Source organism: Mytilus galloprovincialis, chromosome 11 (genome assembly GCF_965363235.1).
Source record: "Mytilus galloprovincialis chromosome 11, xbMytGall1.hap1.1, whole genome shotgun sequence".
NCBI lineage: Eukaryota > Metazoa > Mollusca > Bivalvia > Mytilida > Mytilidae > Mytilus > Mytilus galloprovincialis.
The window spans coordinates 9,231,839-9,250,773 of record NC_134848.1 but is presented as its reverse complement, the minus strand read 5'-3'; the positions used below and the strand labels follow the sequence as shown (position 1 = coordinate 9,250,773).

The window sequence follows — 18,935 nt, the reverse complement described above, 5'->3', positions numbered from 1 at the left end:
TTTTTTGTCATATTTTATGTCCAGTTTAAGCCTGGCAAAAATGAAGTCTAAGTTGTTGCAAGTTGCATTTCCTCAATAAAAGGGTCTTTTATCATCATTTATACCAGCTGAGTGTTTTTCAAAGCTTTTAAAATCACCTAATTCAAATCTGGTTGACAACTTTTTATCCAGTTATCAAATCACAGTGTGACTTCCCATGATTCAATGGGATCTGTAAACCAAAACCAATTCATTTCCTTTCCAATTTCCTAACAGACTGGTTCCCTGTCCTTTATCTGTTTGACTCTTAATTGACAAGGATTGTTGGATATCCTTTCTCTTCAGATAATCCAGCTTCATGGTCAAGAAAAAAACAGTAGTGAACACACTGAAATGTCTTGCCTTCTTTACTATCCATTGATATTATGTTCATAGTCAATAGACCACTTTCGAGTTCATCCGTCACCGGAAAAAACTCGTCAATTATACGCCCTTTATGACATAATTTACCAGATAGAGGGGTCGCCTGTATCCCTGCACTATATACGTTCATCAAGCGTCTTAGTGATCGTCATTGTGCAGGATAAACTAGAAATAATGGTTGTTCTGTAGGTACTTAATGACAATTCCCTAATGACAGCAGTGCTGATTGTCAATTTTGAGAATTCAATTTGCCGAATAATTTATACAATATAGAATGATAGTTTTCCAACCACTCGCTCAACATTGGAATGGAAGTTACAACGCCCCTCAACGCACAAATGACGTTCACTAAAACCAGAGTTTTTGACGGAAATGCATCGAACTCGAAAGTTGTCTATTGCATAAACTTTAGGGAGCTACCATTTGATTTTTATGGGGGGGCTAGGATGAAATTTGAAAAAAATAGGCAGGACAGGAGTTTTGAGTAAAAAAAAAGGCAGGATGAGACACTTACAAAAAAAAAAGTCAGGACGACAATTTGGGTAAAAAAAAGTCAGGATAAACTAAAAAAAAAAAAAGGCAGGACCGAACAGAGTGAAAAATAAAAAGGCAGGACAGAGATTACAGCTAAAAAAAAATGCAGGACAAAATTTTTCATCCTAGCCCCCCATAAAAATCAAATGGTAGCTCCCATACATGAATCATGATCCAAGGACAGATCAGAAAACCAAACATATTCATGTACACATAAAAATCATTCAATACACTATATATAGTTTACCTATTGCTTATAGTTTCTAAGAATCAGACTTAACCAAGAAAACTAAACATTGACCAATGAACCATAAAAATGAGGTCAATTTCAGATGAACCATGTCAGACAGACATGTACACTTTACAATCAATCTGCATTTAATATAGGTGACCTATTGCTTACAGTATCTAAGAATCAAACTTAACCATGGAAACTTAACACTGAGCAATGAACCCTGAAAATGAGGTAAAGTTAAAACCAAACCTACGAATTAATAATATTATAAATTAAAATAATTTATGAGGTCAAGGTAAGTCGACACCTACCAATGGGACATGTTCACCCTTACAATCATTTCATACACCAAATATAGTAGACCTATTGCATATACATGTAGTATGAGAAAAACAGCCTAAAACCACTGAACCATGAAAATGAGGTCAAGGTCAGATGACACCTGCCAGTTAGACATATACACCTAACAATCCTTCCATAAACCAAACATACTAGATCTATTGCTTATAGAATCTGAGATTAGGACTTGAACACCAAAACTTAACCTTGTTCACTGATCCATGAAATGAGGTCGAATTCGAGTGAAAACTGTCTTGACCGGCATGAAGACCATGCAAGGTATGCACATACCAAACAGAATTATCCTATTACTCATAATAAGAGAAAAATTAACATTACAAACAATCTTAAATTTTTTTCAAGTAGTCACTGAACCATGAAAATGAGGTCAAGGACAATGGACATGTGACCGACAGAAAATTTGTAACATAAGGCATCTATAAACTAAGTATGAAGCATCCAGGTCTTCCTCCTAAAATATGAAGCTTTTAAGAAGTTGGTTAACACCGCCGCTGGAGCACTATCCCTTTGTCGAGCTTTCTGCAACTGAAGTTGCAGGCTCGACAAAACTGGCCTGATTTTCTCTTTCTACAGTAGTTTTCAAGATAATAGACAAAACTTGCACCATACCCCCATGTTTTACTTTAAGCCATGTTAGCCTTGTTTGCTGGCAGACAGAAGTTTTGTAAAATTTTGCCCAGTAGTTTCTGAAAAGATTTATGTAAAAATTAACAACGATGGACGTCAAAGGACGATAGATGTCATTATGACATGTGATGAGAAATACTCACTTGGTCCTTGGGTCAGGTGAGCTTTAAATACATAACAACTCAAGGAGTTGAGATAGAAATTTAGAAACTCTACAATTCATGTGAGTTAGATGTTTAAAACACTTCAATTCATGTGGATTAAATATTTAAAAAAAACCAACTTTATATTGAATTTTAAACAACAGTGTATATATGCTGAAAGGTCTCGCCTGTTTTACTTATCATTGAATTTATGTTGACACTCTGTAACAAAGAAGTATCTCATAATCTTAATAATAATAATAATATAATAATAATAATTCTTTATTTAAAGAGGGTTACACAGTTATATGAAGCTAATCTTCCCTGAGGCCCTCATGCAATACAATGACATAACAAACAATTACAAAATATCAAACAAACACACATACATGAATAATGCAATAAAAAATTGTTATGAAATATACAATTTTCAAAACGGGTAAAAGTTATAAATTCATATATGACATATATAGTATTGCCATCAAACAATATCATAAGTTTGAGTAAGTGTGAGAAAATTATTATGCATATAAAATCGCACAGCTTCTTAATGTTCCAACAAGTAATTTTTTAAATCTTTTTTTAATGAGCTTGTAATTGAGGTTGATTTTTTTCAGGGATATTGGTAAGTTATTCCATAAAATAGATCCTGAATATATAAAAGATTTCTTGCACAGCTCTGTTTTGGCTTTTGGAATTTGTAAATTTTTGCAAGAGGCATTTCTCAAACAATCTTAGTTTATTTCTGGCATTTCTTTTAATTTTTCAGTGAGATATACAGGGGCTTCATTCTTAAGGCATTTCTGCATCAAAACAGATTTGTGGTATGAGATTCTGTTCTCTACTGTCATCCATCCAAGCTGTTTAAACAGTGGAGCTGATGATGAAAGTGGATCAGCATCTAAAATAAGTCTTGCAGCCCTTTTCTGCAATTTTAATATTCTGACTAGCTCATTTTTAGCACAACCACTCCAAATAATACAACAATAATCTATCAGTGGGAGAATATAACCATTATAAAATAATTTTCTTAGATCAATATTTAGAAATTTCTTGATTTTAGAGAGTAAATAAAGTCTAGATGATATAGATGAACATAAGTAATTAAAATGGCCTGTCCAGGACAGATTAGAGTCAATTCTTACACCTAAAAGTTTTTCAATTGATGATTTTTGAAGAATATTATTCTCAATAGTTAGAACTGGGTCTGCTTGATTTAAACGCAGCCTTTGTCTTGTACCTATAACCATGCATTTTGTCTTATCCGAATTTATGAACATGTTATTTTCATGACACCATTTTTCAACACATTGGAGATCATCTTGTACTTTTAATTGCATATCAGCAATATAGTTGTGTCATCAGCATACAAGTCTGTATGGCAATCTTAACATTATCCAGGTCAGATGATATGGACTAGAACGACATATAAACCTTACATGCATGCCATACACCAAATATTGTTGTATTTGAAAAATACACCAAATCACAAAAACGTAACATTGGCCAATGAACCGTGAAAAGAGTCCAAGGTCAAATGAAACCAGCCAGAGTGACATCTACCCCTTACAATCATTTCATACACAACATATAATTGACCTATTGTTTGTAGTATCTGAGGCTCTGAGCAACTGACCTTTAGAAACAAGTAACTTTAACCTTGATCCCTGATCTGAAATGATGTCAAGGTAGAGTGAACTCTGTCTGACAGACAGGTATGAATATACAATGAACCCATATATACTTCGTGTAATTATCCTACTACTCATAATAAGTGATAAATTCACATGACAATTTTTTTTAAACATTTGCTGAACCACGAAAATGAGGCTAAGGAGAGCAACAGAGACAGAAGGTATCCGCATACAGGTCTTCTACCTTCAGAATGATCAATTAAAGATTTATACAAATAGTTCAGTTACTGTGGATTCATTTATTTTCATGGATACCAATTTTCGTTGATAAAGGAAAAGTTGCATTTTCGTCGATAATCGATTTCGTGGTTTTGCCAAGGCCTGTATTTATCTGTTTATGCCAATAGAAGATTTGTACTTCGTTAAGCCTTTAATTTCGTGGTTTACCTTTACCAACGAAATCCACGAAAATTGGTATCCAAGAATAATCATGAATCCACAGTCTATGACAGTATGCAACCGCTGCCATTGGATAGAAATACCCATGTCTCGCATACTGTGATTTTCGCCTCAGGCATGACAAAAACACTTCATCTTGTGTGGATTCAATTTAGAAATACACTGCAATTCATTCATTCCAGCCTGTCCATGTATAAAGTCCATATAGTTAATATTATCAATTCAATATTATGAATATACATATCTAGTCATTTAAATAAATTTTAAAAAAACACAACAAAAAAAATAATATTTATTTGAACAAAAACCATGAACAATGAAAGAATAAGCAAACTGGTTGTTTAATTAAATATGCAATTTTTTTTCTTTAAAAGAATTATGAACACAACAAATAATTATTATTACTTCTTTGCAAAACATTGACAAACATGCATATGCATGATTAAAAGTGTGTTGTAACTTCTTACATGTAAGTGTGTGCTATCATGAATGTTTCTGTAATTGATAGTTGTTCTTTGGTTCTGTGTGCTTTGTCATGTATTTTTTCTAAACGTTTGTTTTTATGTGGTTTTTCAAATCTGTATTTTCATTTGGTTCTATAAGTGTGTGATGTCAAGTGGTTCTATAAGTGTGTGATGTCTTGTGTTCTGTCAGTGTGTGATGTCATATTGTTCTGTCAGTGTGTGTGGTCATGTGGTTCTGTAATTTTGTATGGTAATGTGGTTCTGTTAGTGTGTGATGTCATATGGTTCTGTCAGTGTGTGATGTCATGTGGTTCTGTAATTTTGTGATTTCATGTGGTTCTGTTAGTGTGTGATGTCATATGGTTCTGTCAGTGTGTGATGTCATATGGTTCTGTCAGTGTGTGATGTCATGTGGTTCTGTTAGTGTGTGATGTCATATGGTTCTGTCAGTGTGTGATGTCATGTGGTTCTGTAATTTTGTGATTTCATGTGGTTCTGTTAGTGTGTGATGTCATGTGGTTCTGTAATTTTGTGATTTCATGTGGTTCTGTCAGTGTGTGTTGTCATGTGGTTCTGTCAGTGTGTGTGGTCATGTGGTTCTGTAGGTGTGTGATGTCATGTGGTTCTGTAAGTGTGTACTGTCATGTGGTTCTGTAAGTGTGTGATGTCATGTGGTTCTGTAAGTGTGTGATATCATGTGGTTCTGTAAGTGTGAAATGTCATGTGGTTCTGTAAGTGTGAAATGTCATGTGGTTCTGTAAGTGTGATGTCATGTGGTTCTGTAAGTGTGTAGTGTCATGTGGTTCTGTAAGTGTGAAATGTCATGTGGTTCTGTAAGTGTGAAATGTCATGTGGTTCTGTAAGTGTGTGGTCATGTGGTTCTGTAAGTGTGTGATGTCATGTGGTTCTGTAAGTGTGTGATGTCATGTGGTTCTGTAAGTGTGTGATGTCATGTGGTTCTGTAAGTGTGAAATGTCATGTGGTTCTGTAAGTGTGAAATGTCATGTGGTTCTGTAGGTGTGTGTGGTCATGTGGTTCTGAAATTGAGTGTTGTCATGTGCTTATGTAAGTGTGTGATATCATGTGATTTGGTAATTGAGTGTTGCCATGCTATTTTTACAGTGTCTTTTTATGTGTTTCTACAAGTTTGTGGTTATGTGGTTCTGTCATGTGGTTCTTGCAGTGTTATTATGTGGTTCTACAAGTTGGTTGTCATGTTGTTCTGCAAGTGTGTCACAGTGTGATGTCATGATATGGTTCTGTAATTTTGTGTGGTCATGTAGTAATGTCAGTGTGTGATGTCATGTGGTTTTGTAATTGATCATGCGACATGAATAATAATCTACAAACTTCACATTCGTAAGGTTGATCACTAGTATGTGTTCTCTTGTGGGTAGCTAAGTTGCCTTTTTGATTAAAACCTTTAAAGCAAATATCACATTTAAAAGGTCTATCATTGGTATGTGTTCTTGTGTGTGCTATCCAGGAGCCTCTTTGACTGAAACCTTTACAGCAAAAATTACATTTAAAAGGTTTATCCCCAGTATGTGTTCTCATGTGTAACTGTAATCCATAATTTGTATTGAATTCCTTACCACACACATCACATTTATGAAGTTTGTTTCCAGTATGACTATTTGTGCTTACGTCTCCAATATGACTATGTGTGCTTGAGTCTCCAATATGACTATGTGTGCTTACGTCTCCAATATGACTATGTGTGCTTGAGTCTCCAATATGACTATGTGTGCTCGAGTCTCCAATATGACTATGTGTGCTTACGTCTCCAAAATGACTATGTGTGCTTACGTCTCCAATATGACTATTTGTGCTTACGTCTCCAATATGACTATGTGTGCTTGAGTCTCCAATATGACTATGTGTGCTTGAGTCTCCAATATGACTATGTGTGCTTACGTCTCCAATATGACTATTTGTGCTTACGTCTCCAATATGACTATGTGTGCTTACGTTTCCAATATGACTATGTGTGCTTACGTCTCCAATATGACTATGTGTGCTTACGTCTCCAATATGACTATGTGTGCTTCCATTTCCAGTATGACTAGGTATGCTTACGTCTCCAACATGTCCCATATGACTATGTGTGCTTAGGTCTCCAATATGACTATGTGTGCTAACACCTTCAATATGACTAGGTGTGCTTGTAACGTCTCCAATATGACTAGGTGTGCTTCTCATGAGAATTGCTAGGTTTCCTGTTTGAAAAAATCCTTCAAAAGGTTTATCATCCGTATGTAGTTTTATGTGTTTATCTAAATTTCCTTTGTAGTTAAACACTTTACTACATACATCACATTTATAAGGTTTATCACCAGTATGTATTTTCATGTGTGTACATGTAGTTAGTGTATCTCTATCTCTGAAATCTTTACCACATACATCACATTCATGAGGATTCTTTCTAGCGTGTTTTCTCTTTATATGTATCTTCAAACTACTATTTAAACTGTATGCTTTACCGCATACATCACATTTAAATTGTTTATTTAAACTATGTGTTCCCATATGTTTAGTTAAGTTGGGTTTATGATTAAACCGTGTACAACATATATCACATTTATACGGTTTAACACCAGTGTGTGTTCTCATGTGAATAGTTAAATTGCTACTGGTATTAAACCCTTTGTAACAAACAACACATTTATAAGGTTTATCACCTGTATGTGTTCTTCTGTGCGTCTGTAAGCTACCGCTTACACCTTTACCACATATATCACATTTATAACGTTTTTCCGTAGTATGTGTTTTCTTGTGTATTTTTAAGATCGCGTCTGAATTGAACTCTTTACCACATATATCACACTTAAAAGGTGTGTCCCCAGTGTGTATTCTCATGTGTACAAGTAACTGAGGTTCTCGACAAAATTTTCTATCACAAATACCACATACAAACGGTTTCACCAATGTTTTTGATTTAACATGTCCTTGCAATTGGGCATTATTTGAATCGTTATCTGATGTGATCTCAGGTTTTATCCCTGTATCTTTTCTCATTTGTGTCTCTAGATCTGAATTACAATTATCATACAAAGTTTGGTCCACAATTAGACATCTTGTTTGGTCCTGTGGTGCAAGGCAATGATTCTGATTAAGGGAGATAATAACAAAAGTTTGAAACTCATTATTAGACATAGTTTGTTATACTCTAATGTAGTTCGTTGTTTCGCTGTCTTCTAATGGATATCCTAATTTCATCTGTATGTTGTCTATCTAAGAAATACTTTACGTTGTTGGTATTTTGTCAGAAAAGGCGAGACAATCAGTGCAATCCTTATGGACACTTGTCTTCTTGTATTCTGAAAATATAATTAATATATATTTATTTACTTTATTACAAGTTTTATCGTTTATATCAATATACAATGTTATTTCCATTGTTTTATGTAATGAAGGTCTACATATAATAGTAATGCTGCAGCTGATTTAATAAGTTTATGTAAATAAATCGGAAAAAAAACTTTGGTTTCTTTATAGTACAATCTGAATAAAATTTGGATCTATTATAATTTTCATTCGTATAGTTCTGGACAAAATATTCAATTTCATGATGTTTGATGTATAGGGAAAACGGTAGTATTACATTTTCCCAGCATTAGGTTGGCCTTTTGTGTACCCAAGACAGGGCGTAGGAAGTCAACTTAAGAACGCTATGATTGGATGTATTAAAGGGTACAAGTTATTTTTTTATTTATCTATTAATAACTGCAGTGTGTATATTTACAATATAAATTTTAGAACCTATTGAAATATTTTCTAGAGAATTATTCGAAAATGTTGCATAATTAGTAAAGGTTGAATCTAGTGCATTTGGTTACTATGCAATTATTCTAAAAATAGTAAAATCATGTGAAGGCCGCGTGGAGTCTGCATGCACAAAGCGTGATAGATATTGTTCGGAACCAAATTGCGTTCTGAAATTCTCTTGACTTTTTATTACTTTAACGTATTCCCAATCATTTATTTATTTAGTATATTGATATATAATTATTTTCTACATGTCACAACTTTCAGAAATTTACTTTATTTCCTATAGTCAGAAAAGGGGAGGCAATCATTGAATTACTTATTGACATTGGTCTTCTTGTACATGTTGTAGGCTGAAAATTTTTAATGGTTTTCTATCAATTTCAACTATGTTCTGCAGTTCATGTTTTTATGTGTATTATGAACATAAAGATACTAGAAATACTTGAATAATTTCTATATTTATTTCCAATTTTTTTATAGAGACTGAAGAAAACCAAAAAATAACAGAATTGGAAAAAGGGACAATATCCTATCCCCAAGTACCTATCATATAAAAAAGAAGATGTGGTATGATTGCCAATGAAACAATCATGCCTATACAACATGTACAATAAATATCAACCCTTGACCATTTAAAACTGAATATGCGGTTACCGGTATGGGCTTTGCTCATTGTTGAAACCGCAAGGTGACTTATAGATTTTATTTTCTGTGTCATTTTGGTCTCATGTAAGGAATTGTCTCATTTGCAATCATACCACATCTTCTTTTTTTTATACTGAGATAGCACTTTGCTTACGCTTTTCATTATTTTCATTTTCCGTCTTATTTTAAAACGAAATCAATAATTTGTATTATAAAATCCTTGCCCCCTTTTATCCGCATAGTTTAATTATGTGATATATATATATACAATTATACATGACGAATATATATATAATAATCAATAAAATGCTAATGTCTTTTTATAAGGCCTACTATACAACATAATCTAGGACTAATAAATGTATCTATTAGTCCAAGCATAAAGTAATTTTAACCAAAAAATTAACAGAATGAAAAGATTATGAAATATAAATATAAACACTTGATTGAATGATTGTTTCTTGTTTAAGGCTTTTGGTACTTAACGAGCGGAAAGAAATGGAACAGAATTTCATTTGAGGTATCCATAGGGGCATCTATCAAAATTTAAAAAAATATCTTTAAAGCAAAATAAACTTTAAATTTCTGTGTTTACGGTTTTCAATATCATGAATATACAGATAACACAATTGTAAAATGTGTTATAACCCTTTCCTCAATTGACATTTTTTTTTTGCATACTTGATTCGCATAGGATTTTTCAATAAAATGCTAAAAATATGCTTTAAAGTATAAACAAATTGCAAAAAACAAATATTTCATCAAATAAATTCAAGTCAGATATTCTTTTGAATATATATCCTCTTTAAATTGGATACAAACTTTATATAGTCTGAAGCAGACACTTTGTAGTCAAAGTATTTCAACTGAGGTACTACACAGGCGTCAAAAGGCGTCATTATGGAGTAAAGGGGGTGGCGTCAAAAGGCGTCACTATGGAGGAAAGGGTTAATGTATAACATCCTAAAATACATGTATCATGATATCCTAGATGTAAAATGTGTTATAATGTATGTATAACATCCTAAAATACATGTATCATGATATCCTAGATGTAAAATGTGTTATAATGTATGTATAACATCCTAAAATACATGTATCATGATATCCTAGATGTAAAATGTGTTACATTGTATAATGTATAACATCCTAAAATACATGTATCACGATATCCTAGATGTAAAATGTGTTATAATGTATAACATCCTGAAATACATGTATCATGATATCCTATATATATATGTACTTTCATGTCCTGATAAATGATCATGTATTTGACAAATATCAGAGAAAAAAGTCTTACTCCTTTCATTCATACGAATATATATCTAAGATGACAGACCTCCCTTCATCCCTTCCGACAATGATTTGAAACAATCAATCGCATATTAACTCTTTTATTATTCAGTTCCGTTCCGTTCCGTTCCATAAAGTACTAATTGCTCTGAGGAATTGACATTTGACGAAATCAAACGGAATCAGACATCTATGTAAAAGAAGGTATGATTTTTTTTTACTTCTTCTATAAAATAAGTGGTCAGTATTATAGATAGCATTCTCGAACTGATCAATAAGTGATAAGTGTGAATTTAACACAAATGCATAATGAACAAAAATAAAATATCTGACCAAGTTTATTCTTATTTTTAAACATTTTTATTTATCATTCCCTTCTGTTCCGTTCTGCTAAGTACCAATTGCTCTGAGGAATTGGTATTTAACGGAATCGAACAGAATCAGATACATGTATCTATGTAAAAGAGGGTATGCCGATTATTTTTTCTTTCATCTTTTACTTTTTCCATAAAAATATGTGGTAAGTGTTATTGTTAACATTCTCGACCTGATCAAGGACATATATACATGTATATATGTTAGTTATACATCCTTGACCTGATCAATAATTACTAGAAAACTTGTTCAGATGCAAATCTTTCATGTATAAAAGTAGTCGTAAAAATTATGACGTCTGGCAACGCTTTTTTTTCTTTTTTGGGACGCCTTCCTGTGTGGGATAAAACTAGAGGCTCTTAAGAGCCTGTGTCGCTCACCTTGGACTATGTAAATATTAAACAAAGGACACAGATGGATTCATGACAAAATTGTGTTTTGGTGATGGCGATGTGCTTGTAGATCTTACATTACTGTATATTCTTGCTGCTTACAATTTTCTTTATCTATAATAAACTTGGCCCTTTCGTTACAGAGGAAAATATTTTGTAAAAAATTAACAAATAAATGAAAATTGTTAAAAATTGACTATAAAGGGCAATAACTCCTTATGGGGTCATCTGCCCATTTTGGTCATGAAAACTTATTTGTAGATCTAACTTTGCTGAACATTATTACTGTTTACAGTTTATCTCTACCTATAATAGTATTCAAGATAACGGCAAAATTTCTTTAAAAATTACCAATTGAAGGGCAATAACCCAACAACCAGTTGTCCAATTCATCTGAAAATTTCATGGCAGATAGATATTGACTTGATAAACAATATAAACACCTGTATGATTTGCTCTAAATGCTTTGGTTTCAGAGTTATAAGCCAAAATCTACATTTTACACCTATGTTCTATTTTTTGCCATGGTGGCCATCTTCGTTGGCTGGCCGGGTCAACAGACACATTTTTTAAACTACATACCCTAATGATGACTGTGGACAAGTTAAGTTAAATTTGACTTAGTAGTTTCAGAGGAGAAGATTTTTGTAAAAGATTACAAGAACTTACGAAAAAATGTTGAAAATTGACTATAAAGAGCAATAACTCCTTAAGGGGTCAATTGACCATTTTGATCATGTTGACTTATTTGTAGATCTTACTTTACTGAACATTATTGCTGTCACAGTTTACCTCTATCTATAATAATATTCAAGATAATAACCAACAAGAGGCTCTAAAGAGCCTGTGTCGCTCACCTTGGTCTATGTGAATATTAAACAATGGACACAGATGGATTCATGACAAAATTGTGTTTTGGTGATGGTGATGTGTTTGTAGATCTTACTTTACTAAACATTCTTGCTGCTTACAATTATCTCTCTCTATAACAGTACTTTCTGTGGAAAATGTTATTGAAAATCTTCAAATTTTAAGAAAATTGTTAAAAATTGACTATGAAGGGCAATAACTCCTTAGGGGGTCAATTGACTATTTTGGTAATACTGACTTATTTTTAGTTCTTACTTTGCTGTACATTATTGCTGTTTACAGTTTATCTCTATCTATAATAATATTCAAGATAATATTTAACAAAAAAACAGCAAAATTTCCTCAAAATTACCAATTCAGGGGCAGCAACCTAACGACTGATTATCCAATTCATCTGAAAATTCCAGGGCAGAAAGATCGTGACCTGATCAACAATTTTACTTCCTGTCAGATTTGCTCTTAATGCTTTGGTTTTTGAGTTATAAGCCAAAAACTGCATTTTACCCCCATGTTCTATTTTTAGCCATGGCGGCCATCTTGGTTTGTTGGCCAAGTTACCGGACACATTTTTTTAACTAGATACCCCAATGATGATTATGGCCAAGTTTGGTTAAATTTGGCCCAGTAGTTTCAGAGGAGAAGATTTTTCTAAAAGATTACTAAGATTTACGAAAAATGGTTAAAAATTGACTATAAAGGGCAATAACTCCTAAAGTGGTCATCTGACCATTTTGGTCTTGTTGACTTATTCGTAGATCTTACTTTGCTGAACATTATTGCTGTTTACAGTTTATCTCTATCTATAATAATATTCAAGATAATAACCAAAAACAGCAAAATTTCCTTAAAATTACCATTTCTGGGGCAGCAACCCAACAACGGAATGTCCGATTCATCTGAAAATTTCATGGCAGATAGATCTTGACCTGATGAACAAATTTACCCCCATGTCAGATTTGCTCTAAATGCTTTGGTTTTTGAGTTATAAGCCAACAACTGCATTTTACCCCTATGTTCTATTTTTAGCCATGGCGGCCATCTTGGTTGGTTGGCCAGGTCACCGAACACATTTTTTAAACTAGATACCCTAATGATGATTGTGGTCAAGTTTGGTTAAATTTGGCCCAGTAGTTTCAGAGGAGAAGATTTTTGTAAAAGTTAACGACGCCGGACGACAAGTGATGAGAAAAGCGCACTTGGCCCTTCGGGCCAGGTGAGCTAAAAATGGCAAAATTTCCTTAAAATTACAAATTTAGGGGCAGCAACCCAGCAACGGGTTCTCAGATTCATCTGAAAATTTAAAAACAGATAGATCTTGACCTGATAAACAATTTTACCTCTGTCAGATAATAGACCACTTTCGAGTTCATCCGTCACCGTCAAAAACTCCTCAATTACGCACGCCTTTATGACGTCATTTACCAGATAGAGGGGCTCGCCTGTATCCCTGCACTATTTACGTTCATCAAGCGTCTTAGTGATCGTCTTTGTGCAGGATAAACTAGAAATATTGGTTGCTCTGTAGGTACTTACTGACAATTCCCTAATCAGCGAATGACAGCAGTGTTGGTTGTCAATTTTGAGAATTCAATTTGCCGAATAATTCGTACAATAAAGAATTATGGTTTTCCAACCACTCGCTCAACATTGGAAGGAAGTCACGACGCCCCTAAATGCACAAATGACGGTGATAAAGGCGCGTATAATTGACGAGTTTTTTCCGGTGACGGATGAACTCGAAAGTGGTCTATTGCTCTAAATGCTTTGGTTTCAGAGATATAAGCCAAAATCTACATTTTACCCCTATGTTCCATTTTTAGCCATGGCAGCCATCTTGGTTGGTTGGCCTGGTCACCGGACACATTTTAAAACTAGATACCCTAATGATGATTGTGGCCAAGTTTGGTTTAATTTGTCTCAGTAGTTTCAGAGGAGAAGATTTTTGTAAAAGTTAACCACGACGTACGACGATGGACGACGACGGACGCAAAGTGATGAGAAAAGCTCACCTGGCCCCAAAGTGTCAGGTGAGCTAAAAAGTCAAAATTGAAAAATACCCACAGCAGACGTGAGATGGCATAATTATCTTGACTAGTATAAAAGATAAAGAAATATATAAACGATCGATGATCTGACAAGCACAAGTGGGTCCAGGGGGCCCATTGGCGGATCCATTGGTGGGGGTTCTGGGGTTGGAACCCTCCCTTTTCTGGATGATCAATGCATTTTTTCCTCAAACAAACTTTTTTCTTGCCTTGGGCGAAAAACAATCTATTTTTTTGGCGACAAGTCAGCTGAGGATGAAACAAACTTTTTTTTTCTCAGGGTCAAAAACAAATTATTTTTTTCTCCAAAAACTGGAGCTAGGTTGGTGTCAGATTGACTTATTTTAAAATATTGGTCGGTCCGATTTAACTCGGGGCCGAGTTGTCAGGTTGTTCCATTGTCGATTCATTGTTGTCTAAATTTATGCTCAGATACGGTCATATTTGACTATCCAAAAGTTCATGATGAACTCTGCTCAAAACTTTATCAACACGTAATTCTATGCTTGAAATTTCGATGAAAAATATCAATGAATAAAACAAACCTTCTTTGCCGTGTTTTTTCTTTCACAATGTTGACATTCGTTAAAGGGCGATAATCGATTTCAAATATACCTATGGAGCACCAGGTTAACAATATCAGATTTCAATTTTGGATCTAAATTTAAGCATTATCTGATTGGCTGATTTTCTTTTGTTTACCAGCTCATAGATATGGTCATGTGACCGTGACGTCATCAACGGTTTTTTTCATGATTTATTCCGGTTTCAAATGCAATTAAGAATTAAATTATAAGAATTAGCTGTAATATTTTTCTGTCTATTCGAAATTACATAAACAATGTGGTGCATACTTTAAGATAACCCTTTACGCTGGTTATTCATTGTGCACCAAATTTTTATGTTATTTCTTCATAGCTGAGACTACTATAACGTGTTATAGTAGTCTCAGTTCATAGACAGAAAAAATATTACAGTCATTCCTTAACTAGACAAAAAAAATGTTACATATCATTGACACACAATGCGTTTATCTAGGTTATTTGCCAACATAATACACAATTAATTAATTAACACACCTATCAATGTTTGTATTCATGTCTCATTTTTGATCATTTAAATGAGGGGGGGGGCAATACCTTTTTGTGTTATATGGCCCTTTTCAGGGTGTTGTTAACTGTTATCGAGTTGATTAGATTGATCAACTGTGGCACAATCGTAACGATTGAATACGATCGATACGATCGTGCAACGTTTAAAATATTGAAAATAGAGTTGACTGAGTTGAATATACCGATCAACTGTGGCACAATCGTAACGATTGAATACGATCGATACGATCGTGTAGGGTTTGAAAAAGAACAGAGTTGACTGAGTTGAATATACCGATCAACTGTGGCACAATCGTAACGATTGAATACGATCGATACGATCGTGTAGGGTTTGAAAAAGAATAGAGTTGACTTAGTTGATTATATTGATCAACTGTGGCACAATTGTAACGGTTGAATACGATAGATACGATCGTGCAGAGTTAGAAAAAGAATAAAATTTATCATAATAAAAGCACAGTTGACTGAGTTGATATATCCTGACATGAATGAAGTATGTTAATTTGGTACAACAATTGATTGAATCGACAAACTTGTTAACACCTCGATTTTGGCAAAAACAGTTAACAAAAAATGCAAAAATGCTGATAACAGTTAACAAACAGGGTTAAAACAGTTAACAGCTTAATTTGATCTCATGATACGATCGAGTACAGTTGACAAGATAATTATACTACAAAATAAAATATGTCGAATCAATCGATTGTCGAATACTGTACCTGTCTCTCTGTAGGAGGCCATTTTTGTACGAATTTTTCAAACTTCAATTGTATCAAAACTACAGATATCATGAATAATAGAGATAGACCATTTAATACATATACCAAGGGGAAACTTGATAGAAAGCATAATTATTTACTGTTTCATTGCATTTACTAGAAAAAGAGTACTTTTTGGCAAATAAACCAAGATTTTTATAGAAAATCCACAGCCTTAAATACAGAGATTTTCGTTATAAAATTTGAAACAGAGATTACTCACTTGATTTTCTATGATATGCTAGTGTTCATTTTCTACAAAATGTTCTAACCAACCTGTAAATTCCAAAATACCTCGTGCTGAGTCACTAAAGTCGAGCGCACCCTAAAAGGTGTACTTGATTTGGTCCATATTCTTTTTTGTTTTAACCAATAACTACATTAATAAACTTGTTTTTAGGAAATCAATGCTAGCACTGCATGAATAATAGGAAGTTCCATAATTAAAGGCATCGATGCAAACAAAGTTGGAAAAGATGTTCACATACGAACAAATAGAGGCGCAACAGTACCAACATTAACAGAAAAGATTAAAAAATCTAATATACAACATTACAAAAGTATTATTTCAGTTGTTGGTGGAAATGATGCCTCGTCAAGGATACATCCAGAAGCTTTCAAAGAAAAATATGATGATATGATAAAAACTGTCAAATCGATAAACCCAGGCATAAACATTGCTGTATCTGAGATTTGTCCAAGACGGAATGTTGATACAGAAATTTATAATGCAATATTACACAGGGTTTCTACTGAACATAAGTTAAAAATCATCAAACAAACAGATGCATTTGTCTCCAGAGGCGGCGATCTCGTTTCTTCTTACTACCACCGTGGTGGCATACACCTGACTAATCAGGGTACAATTCTTTTACTTAGGAACATAAACAGAGTTGTAAACATTTTCAACCGAACATCTATTTCTCAGTCCAATAATGAAAGTAATGAACAGCATGGTAAAAGACAAACCATTGCAAATACATTCAATGGTATCTGCTTTAATTGCGGCTTTTATGGTCATCATTGTAAAGACTGTCACACACTTTAGAATAAATCTGATGTATTTCAATTTGTAGACAAAGTATCAAATCATAGTAAATCATTACTACTTCATAACAATTTCGATATACTTCTCAATTTATGTCCAAATTGTAATACATCAAAATGTATATGTACTCAAAAATGTATGTCTGTAGCTGAGAATTTTAAAAACCAAAGTTCTACAGAAAATTGTCAAAAATCAGAAAATGGTAAATATGCTAATAGCCTCAGCTCAAAACCTAATTGTAATAAAAACAAATATTATCAAAAAAACTGTCTTAATCTAAAATGTAAAGGTTTCAATGCTGTATGCCTTAATGTTAGACATATTTTATCTAAATTTGACGAGTTAAAAAATATAATTACTATAAACAACAAATATTTAGATTTATTTGGATTAGTTGAAACATTCCTAAAACCTGACATTAACAATGAACAATGTAAAGTGCCGGGATACAAAATTTTCAGAAAAGATCGCCAGTGTAAGGATGGTGGTGGCCTATTGGTTTATGTCAAAGATTCTATTGCAGTTAAAAATAGATCTGATTTATCCATTAATACATTAGAAATTTTATGGTTAGAGGTAGAATTTCCAAAATCTAAACCTTTCTTCATTTGTACTATTTATAGACCACCAAATTCCCCTCAGTCCTGGATAGATCTTTTTGAGATAGAATTTAATGCAGCTCTTTCAGAAAACAAAGAGATAATTTTAATGGGGGACTTTAATATTGACTTGATAAAAATTGAGAATAAAAAATGGATCAATTTCATAAACAATTTTAATCTTCAACAACAAATTTGCACTGCAACACGTATTTGTGACAAATCTGAAACTCTAATTGATCATATTTACACTACTAATCCTGAAAATATTGTCCATTGTCATGTACCTTCATATGCTTTAAGTGACCACTATCCTGTATGCTTAAATAGAAAAATCAATATAAAGATAAAAAAAGAAAATCATATCGAAATAAAGTATAGGTGTTTCAAAAAATTTAATGAAGATGCCTTTTGTACAGACTTACATCAAACCCCTTTTCATATTGTTGAAATGGAAGATGATATTGATATGGCTGTCGACAAATGGTATGAACTTTTAAATCAAGTTATTAACAAGCATGCACCAATGAAAACTAAAAGAGTAAAAACATTTAAACAAGCCGAATGGTTTAATGAAGAAATTAAAAACTCCATTCAATATAGGAATATGTATCATTCAAAAAAAGATTGGATAAACTTTAAAAAGTGGCGTAATACAACGTCGTTAATATTTAATGCAAAAAAGGAATATTACCAAAACGCCATAACTAGTTCCAAAAATAGTAAAGAACTTTGGAATCATATTAAAGAATTAAATCCAAAAGAGGATAATATTTTCCCACCTAAAATGCAGTATGAAAATCAAATGGTTTATAACAACCAAGATATTGTAAATACTCTTAATGTTCATTTTTCATCCGTAGCTGAAAAACTTATTGGAAATAATACTTCAGATATGGATTTTTCTATGCTACAAAATTTTACTAGTGAAAAATTAAAGAAAACTGAAAATTTTCATTTAAAACTCATTTCTATTGGAGAGGTGTGTTCTCAACTAAAACATCTTAATATTAATAAATCCGCAGGTTTAGATGGAATAGGTCCCAAATTTTTAAAGCTAAGTGCAGAAATAATATCCCCATCATTAACTTTTTTAATAAACAAAAGTATAACTTCAAATCGTTTTCCGCAAAAATTAAAACTTGCAAGAGTAACTGCTATACATA

The 18,935-nt window shown here is 33.1% G+C and overlaps 1 protein-coding gene across 1 annotated transcript; it reads right to left on the bottom strand.

Moving 5' to 3' along the window:
- Positions 1-4,672: 4,672 nt before the first annotated feature.
- On the bottom strand, positions 4,673-14,915 carry LOC143051592 (uncharacterized). Its single transcript, XM_076224479.1, has 2 exons — positions 14,798-14,915; positions 4,673-8,178 (listed from the first exon to the last, which is right to left on the bottom strand). The coding sequence occupies exon 2, from the start codon at positions 8,012-8,014 to the stop codon at positions 6,134-6,136; it is 1,881 nt and encodes a 626-aa protein (XP_076080594.1). The 5' UTR covers positions 8,015-8,178; positions 14,798-14,915; the 3' UTR covers positions 4,673-6,133.
- Positions 14,916-18,935: the final 4,020 nt, after the last annotated feature.